Source organism: Postia placenta, assembly GCF_002117355.1.
Source record: "Postia placenta MAD-698-R-SB12 unplaced genomic scaffold POSPLAscaffold_37, whole genome shotgun sequence".
NCBI classification, from domain to species: domain Eukaryota; kingdom Fungi; phylum Basidiomycota; class Agaricomycetes; order Polyporales; family Adustoporiaceae; genus Rhodonia; species Rhodonia placenta.
The window spans coordinates 4,504-12,826 of record NW_020169868.1 but is presented as its reverse complement, the minus strand read 5'-3'; the positions used below and the strand labels follow the sequence as shown (position 1 = coordinate 12,826).

At 28.8% G+C, this 8,323-nt stretch overlaps 4 protein-coding genes across 4 annotated transcripts; all 4 read left to right on the top strand.

Moving 5' to 3' along the window:
• Positions 1 to 4: 4 nt before the first annotated feature.
• On the top strand, positions 5 to 887 carry POSPLADRAFT_1161036 (hypothetical protein; the record flags this gene model as incomplete). Its single annotated transcript, XM_024487641.1, is given in 3 exon segments — positions 5 to 416; positions 577 to 694; positions 710 to 887. Coding segments are annotated over 3 exon segments (708 nt in total), but the record flags the coding sequence as incomplete, so codon positions are not given.
• An 80-nt stretch (positions 888 to 967) lies between these two features.
• POSPLADRAFT_1161046 (hypothetical protein) lies at positions 968 to 1,237 on the top strand (the record flags this gene model as incomplete). Its single annotated transcript, XM_024487645.1, has 1 exon — positions 968 to 1,237. The coding sequence occupies one exon, from the start codon at positions 968 to 970 to the stop codon at positions 1,235 to 1,237; it is 270 nt and encodes an 89-aa protein (XP_024332873.1).
• A 750-nt stretch (positions 1,238 to 1,987) lies between these two features.
• POSPLADRAFT_1161041 (hypothetical protein) lies at positions 1,988 to 2,605 on the top strand (the record flags this gene model as incomplete). The annotated part of the gene is made up of 1 exon (XM_024487643.1): positions 1,988 to 2,605. One exon carries the CDS (start codon positions 1,988 to 1,990, stop codon positions 2,603 to 2,605), a length of 618 nt encoding a protein of 205 aa, XP_024332872.1.
• A 2,848-nt stretch (positions 2,606 to 5,453) lies between these two features.
• Positions 5,454 to 6,104, top strand: POSPLADRAFT_1161052 (hypothetical protein; the record flags this gene model as incomplete). The annotated part of the gene is made up of 1 exon (XM_024487646.1): positions 5,454 to 6,104. The coding sequence occupies one exon, from the start codon at positions 5,454 to 5,456 to the stop codon at positions 6,102 to 6,104; it is 651 nt and encodes a 216-aa protein (XP_024332871.1).
• Between the last annotated feature and the right edge of the window lie 2,219 nt (positions 6,105 to 8,323).

The following is an 8,323-nucleotide window of genomic DNA, read 5'->3' as shown; positions in this document are numbered from 1 at the left end:
AAAAAAAAAAAGATTATCAAAACTTGAAATATCCAAATTAACTATTGAAAGTCCTTTAAATGAAATAATTATTGGATTATTACTAGGAGATGGACATATTCAAAAAAGATCTTTAAAAGTTAATTCTAGATTTATGTATGGTCAAAGTAGTTTAAGAATACAACATATTAACTATTTTAACCACGTATTAGAATTATTTAAACCCTACTTATCTAAAGATTTTGAACTTAAAACAAAATCATTTGTAGATAAGAGCACTAAAAATAGTTATAGTTCAGTTAATTTTGCTACATTATCATTGCCATGTTTTAATTATTACAAAAATCTTTTTTATAACTCAGATAATTTGAAAATAGTTACTTCAAATATACAAGATTTACTTACTCCATCCCGAGGCCGCGAGGCAGCCGCACTTTGTGGCCTCCTGTCCTTTTGTTTCCTTTTGTTTTTGTGTTTTTTTTAAATAAAAAAACAATACAAAAAAAAGGAAGAGGGGACCCGCTTTGCGCTGGCGCGGAGCGCGGTTAATTAATTTTATTAAATTAATAAGCGCGGCCGCAGAGGGGAGAGGTTTAGTTTATTGGATTATGGATGATGGTTCTCTTCAAAATAAAGGTTTACATTTAAATACTTATGGTTTTACCAACCAAGCCCCTCCCCCCCCTGGCTTGCCGCTAGGCGCGATGGAGAAGGGGTAGGGTTTAAAAAGTTCCTTAGAAAATAGCTGGTTGTTTGGAGAAAATACCTTGAAATGTTCAATACATAAACATAAAAAAGGAGAAAGAATTTATATATGGGGAGAAAGCATGGATGTGATAAGACACAACATATCTAAGTTTATGCATAAAAATATGCTTTACAAAATAAACTATGATAAATTTAAATAATATAATTTTATGTTACTGATCTGTTACCTTTTTATGCTATATTAAGATCTATTCCAAATAAATTATTAGGAGTTATAGCAATGTTTGGATCTTTATTAATATTATTAATACTACCTTATGTAGATTTATCTAGAATTAGAGGAAATCAATTTAGACCAGCTATGAAATTATTTTTCTGGTTCTTTGTTGTAAACTTTGTAATATTAATGTGGATCGGTTCTCAACACCCTAATAGTCCTTATGTAGAAATAGGTCAAGTTGCAACTGCATTCTACTTTGTTTGGTTTATAGTTATAGTTCCTTTATTAGGTTTATCTGAAAATTCTTTAATGGATATAGCTACAAAATAAAAATAAAAATATCAATTAAAAAAATATTAATCTCCCCACCTTATTTATCACCCCCTTTAAAAAAATAAATCAAAATAAAAATTAAAATAAAAGACAGAGGTTAAATTCTCTTGGATTAATCGCAAGTTATCCTAGCCTACTCGGACTTAGATTTATTGCGATTTTTATAATTATTTATATAAAGATAAATTTTAGCTATATAAAAATATATTTTTAATAGAACTATTAAACTTATAATATCCTTTTTTATTTTTTTTATTTTTATATAAGAATAAAAAAGGTATACTCGTATTTTTAAAATATCTTAAATTTTATTCTACTTTAGTATACTGCCTTTAATATAAAGGTCACTTATTCTTGGTTAAACCTACTTGAGGTTATATAAAATCTCTTGTTTTCAGCCTTTAGTCTGTTTATATTTTATACCTCCCTACCTCCCCATTTACCCCTTGTACCCCCCTCCCCTCCGCCATCCCGATCCCCTATCCCCTCGCTTGCCGCTAGGCTGCCGCTAGGCTGCCGCTAGGCGCGATCGAGGGAGGGGGGGTACCGGAAGAGGGGGTGGCTGCCTCCCCTGTCCTTTTTTTGATAAAAAGGGAAGAGGGAGCGCGCTCCCGCCTAAGGGGATGGCTGTGGGATCGGGATTGGGATTCGGGGAGCGAGACCGGACCGGTTTAATATGTAATCGAGCGTAAATTACGCAGGCTTCCTTCTCCCGTAGGGCAAAGTACGGGATAAAATTTATTTAAAATGAAAAATTTACTTATTGATATTTTAGCTTTTGGAACTCTTTTTTCAGGTGTATTAGTTATTACTTCTAAAAATCCTGTTATTGCTGTTATTTTTTTAATCTCAGTATTTGTTAATGCTGCAGGATATTTAATACTATTAGGAATAGGTTTTATTGGTATCTCTTATATTATTGTATACGTAGGTGCTATTGCTGTTTTATTCCTGTTTATTATAATGATGATTAATATTAAATTAACAGATATATTAGAAACTGGATCTCAGTACACTAAAAACCTTCCTTTAGCTTTAGCTATTGGATCTTTATTTATATATGAAATCTTTACTATAATTCCTTTCAGTTTTAATAATGTCTCAGCAATCTCTGCTTTATTAGATTTATTAACTAACCTAAATGGATTAATATTAAATTCTGAAATTTATACAGTAGACTATGTTAATACTGCATTTAGTCCTGTTATAGCTGATACTACATTTACTAACTTCTTACAAATTGAAGCTATTGGACAAGGTCTTTATACTTATGGTGCTTCTTGGCTTATTATTACTAGTGTAGTATTATTACTTGCTATGGTTTCACCTATTTTCATATCCAGAAAAAATTCAACCAATATTTAATTTTTTTTAATATTGTTAACATCCCCTTTTTTAAAGTTAAGCCTTTCTTTTGGGACCCCCAAAAATCTGAAGTAACATTACTCAAAATTTAATTAAAAACAAAAAACTAAATCCCCCCCACCGCTGACGCGAGCCGGTCTTCCTTTTTTTAATTAACACAACCCCTCGCTCTGCCGCTAGGCGCGAGTGCGCTCCCTCTTCCTTTTGTTATCCTGTGTTTTTTTTAATTAAAAAACAATAAAAAGGACAGGGAAGGCAGCATCCCTCACGATCCCTAGGCTGCCGCTAGGCGCGATCGAGGGAGGGGAGGGGTGAGGAGAGAAATTTTGATTTATTAATAAATCCACTGGACGAACTTTTTTTTACATTAATAGGAGGAGGAAATAGAGCTGCTGCAGTTTTACCTGTAACTATAGTATCCAAACTCCTGCTTTAATGATAAATAGTAATGTACCTGTAACTGATTCTGCTTCAGCTCCTAGCCCTGCAGGTTCAACTTCACCTAAAGGATTCTCTACTACATCAAATACACCTAATTTTAGAAATATGAGTGTAAAAGATCTAGATATTACTACTAATGAAGCCGAATATGCATTTAACCAATATTTTAGAAGCGAATACTATATTTTATACTAACTAGTTAACAGAATAATGGTTTACTTATTTATCCTTAAGCCGTTTTTCGGTGAAAATAAATCCAGAATAATTTACCTGGTGAGAATCTCAGTCCGGAGGAGAAGACTTGTATATGATTTAATAAAAAAATTTTAATAAAAAGAATAATGATTCTTAATATTTATAAATATAAATATTTTATATTTATTTGTGATCTCTACCCCAAACCTGCATCCCTGTCCTTTTTATTGTTTTTTTTTAATTAAAAAAAAACACAGAATAAAAAAGGAAACAGGGGGTGGCGGGCGAAGCCCGCCCTGGCGGGATAGGGAAAAGCTATAGCAAGGCAAATTAAAATGTGTAAAAACTTATTAAACACTTCCCCCAAGGCCACAAGCCCCTCCCCTCTTCCCTCGCTCGATCGCGCCTAACGGCAGCCTCGCGGCATGATCGGGATAGGGTGTGCGGCGACCTCCCCTCCCCCGACTAATTAATTAATTAAATTAATTAGTAGGGGTTGGGGTTGTAGATGTTTTCATAATGTATATGGGCTTAATTGTTAAATCCCGCGGACTTGAATTTGACCATAGAGCAGGGATTATCCGCATATTTTATTGTTTTGTTTTTTATTAATAAAAAACACGAAACTAAATGATTTATTGACACCTATTTTTATTTTTTACAAAATATTTATCTAAAAATATAGATAAAAATTCTATTTATTTAGGAATTAAGAAAGGATATAATGTACCTATGCTACCTGAAAAATTATATAAAATATACAATCTGTTATATATTAGAATATTACGATTTATAGGTGGTGTATGTTTATTACTTGTCTTAACCTCTAGTTACTTATCGTTACCTATTTATTTGCATAAACCTATAATTATAATAGGTGCAATACAATCAGTACAAATACTTATTATTTGTATAGTTAAAATTATTTATGGGATTTATACTTTAAAATATAAATCTAAAGAATTTGAAGTAAGAAATTAACCACTAAATCAATATGCAACACATTTAGGTAAAATATTATTTTGTGCTAAAGTAGGATGTGCTGTTACTGGTGGAGCAGCTTCTTTTCTTGGAGCAGGTGCAGTTTGCGATGAAATATTGGTACAAGCTGGAAGAGAGAGATTATTTATACCTTTTATGGGTTCATTATATAAATCTTTTCTTTGGTGACATAACACCCACAAATCAAGAACGATTAAATGCTATGACTACTAACGCTAAATCTAATTCAGATAATAATAATAATAAAGTATCTGAAATGATAAAAGGATTTCATTCAATGAGTGAGACGGAAAAAGCAACAAATTTAACAGATATTAAAGATAATATACCCAAATCAAATAATTAGTTTCATTTATTTAAATTTTAATATATAATTATCAACCCCCCGTTTTCAAATAACAGAGGTTTAACTTATTTTCCTTAGAATTAAAAAATAAATCCTGCCCCTTAAATTGATAGCAGACCGGGAGAGAAGAGTCAGTATACACTTAAACCCCCCACTTCCTTTCCCCTGGCGGGCTTGTCGTTAAAATATCAGTCTAGCAAGTATTTATTCTATAAAAGAATAATGTGAAATACATTATTATGTAAAGAGGTATAAAACCTCTTTGTTTATTTTTTTTTTGTAAAGAAAATATAATTCCAGGCTGCCGCCAGGCTGCCGCCAGGCATAGGGCAGAGAATCAAACTGAAAGTGGGCTGATTTCTAGACTATCAAAATATTGAATTTTGTCTATTTTTCTTAAGCTTTCTTACTAACTTTATCTGTATGTAAAAGAAAAAACAAAATAAGCGCCAAATTTTTGTTTTCTTATATTTGTATTTTTAAAAGAAGTATATATTTTATATAGTATTTTTACTATTATATAAAATATATCACTTCTACTGTAATTAAGAATATTAGCAGTATAAATATTATTTCTTCTTAAATATTATTATTATACATATGAAAATGATTTTAATTAATTATAGTTTTACAATTTTAGTTTTATCTAAAATAATTTTATTTTGTTTTTGGTTCTGTGTAGGTATTTATTTATATAATAAAATATCTAATTCTTTTTTAAAAGGACAATTAAATAATTTAACCTTCTTTGAGATGGTTTTAGTATTTAATACTATATTTGTTTTTATTATGTTTATAAAAACAATATTTGTTGATTATATTTTAAGTTTATATATATCCGATATCCAATTTAATTTTTTATTCATGGTAGAACCAAATAGTACAGAATCGGTTAATAGTTTTAATACTGAATCAGTAAATCAAAGTGCTAATACTGAATCAGTAAATCAAAGTGCTAAATATGACGGTATTATAAAGAGTACTGCTTTAGCCACTGGTATGCAAATAGCTAAAAAAGTTCCAAGTATAGGGGCAAAAACAGCCGTGATGGGAGGTTCTGTACTTATAGGTGCTGGAGCGATAGCAGCTAAAAATATAAGTGGTAATATGTCAGAAGATATAGGGAAAAAGGCTAATACTTTAATATCAAATTCTACAGATTTAAATAAAGCAATAGAAGAAATGTTTAATTTAACAGGGAATAATGCTTTAGATTTATTAAATATTATTCAATTTTTTCACAAATTACAAATAATATTTATAATAATAATTGTTTATAATTTTATTTTATTGAATATTAATGAAGACAAATTAGAAAATTTTTTATTAAAGATATTTCCTACTAAAATAATTAAATTTTATATAAAATCTCTAAAATTTTTTAAAAAATCTGGTTTTATTATTATAATTTATTTATTAATTTTATTGCTAATCTCAAATTTATATTCAACTTATTACCTTAATTTCTTTATTTGTAACTTGGATAATATTATTGATATATATTTTAAAAAATAATTTAGTCACAAGTTATAAATTTTATTATGCTTGTTTAATTTTATACAATAGGTAGACGTTTAATAAACTACATTTATCATTCAATTTAAAAAACTTTTATTTAAAAACTATTGATCTTAACAATTTTATTAGAGACTTTTTACAATTCTTAAAGCTAATACTAAATATGCGGTAATAAATGAGAATAAAATACAGGTTTTAAATCAATGAAGTCCACTAATAAATCAAGGTTTAACAAAAATAATAGTTATTGATATCGAAACAATCCAAAATGAAGATGGACTTGTTAAAGCTTTCTTATTCTCTCTTTACGACGGAAAAGAATCTAAATCATTTTTTTAACAACAAGCTGATTATTTATTCAATTTTTATTAAGAAGAAAATATAGAGACTATCAAGTATTTTCCCCCTCCACAATTTATCAGCTTTTTGATATTATTTTTTATCTTCAAATATATCGCATCTGTAGCTAAAAGATGTTAAACCTATCTTAAAGGATGATAAAATAATTGGTATTAAAATTAGTAATAAAGAGAGAAACATTTCTATAAATTTAAGAGATTCTTTTTTAGTTTTACCTAGTTCTTTAGATAAATTATGTACAGTGTTTGAAACTGAAACCCGGGCGAACCCCGCTGTAGAACCAATATTATCCCCTCTTCCTTTGGTAAAAATCCTAAGTTTCAAACTTTTGCTGAATACTCTAAAGAAACTAAACCAATCGACAACTTCACAGAATGGAAAAAAGAAATCAATATCTTTATTATAATGTCCCAGATCAGACATTTTATATTGTTGACAAAATAGTTTTTAAATGATTATAATACATTCTTTATCTAATATTATTCATATCAATAATTAATCCTCCAGCGGAGATGAAGAGTTCTTATTTGTACTAAATTGATATTTTCAGAAAATACCCTCCCCTCCCCTACCCCAAGCCCCATCCCCAAGCTTGCGAGGGGAGGGGAGGCGGTCCCCTGTGTCCCACCCACCCCACCTCTCCCCTGGCGGGATGGCGGGATGGCGGGATCGGGAGGGGTGTAGATTTTAGGATATACCAGTAATCTATCCAAAACAGAGTGTATACTGTTATATTTGTAACCAACATGAAAGAATTTATTGAAATTTTAAGCTTATTTGGGATTCAGGTTAATGAAGCTAGTTCTCCTATATTGTTATTTGCTTGTAGTATTTTAGTTTGTCTATTGTTGCTTTATCTTGTTTTATAAATATTTTATATTAGTATTATTTTTATAATTGATAATAAAAAATAGATCCGTAGCTAGAAAAATTACCAGCAAGATTGCAAGTTTTCTTACTCCATATAATTAATATATATAAAAAAACTAGAATAATTTTTGTTATAATTGAGGTTATACTTTTTTTAGTTTGTTTAGGTTCTGTTATATGGTATTGTAGTAGAATTATTTATGGTTTAATGTAAGTAATTTATTACTATTGTAAAAATATAAAAATTATATTTAAGTATTCTGTCGTAGCTTTTTAATGGACTATAAGTTATTACAATAATAAGTAAGTATACTCTAAAGATGTTAAGAGATGGCTTAGGATTCCAGCGTAACCCTAGAAAAATAAAATATTTATATAATAATTATTATACTATATAAGAATATATAAAGATATATAATAATATATATATATATATTACATAGATTTTATTAAGAAACCCTCCCTCCCCTTATTCTAGAATTGGAATACGTGGGTGCGCTGGCTTACGCGCCAGCGCCAAGAGGGAGGGTAAACATCTTAATAGAAGAATTGCTTAAGATAAGATCTTAGGATACCTTAACTAATTAATAAGTTTAAACTTATTATTAATTATTAATTATATATATTATATATTAATTATAAATTAAGGTATTTATCTCTATCTCGAGATTATTTTAATCAAAAAAATAATTAAATTAAAATATTTTATATATTAGTATAAATATGTATAGTAGGGGACTTAATAAACTAAGATTATATAATAAAATAAATAAAATTAAATTATTTATCTAAATATGTAACTAAATATTGGAATATTTAAGACTACTACATTAATAGATTATCCCTTCATACTCGGGATAATCTATACTGGAAAAACAATACTGTTAAAAAAAGCATTGTAAATGTAACAAATAATATCAAAGGAGAAATACCAGCATTACCAAAAAAAAATAATAATTATTACAACAAAATTCCAAAATGGGTAC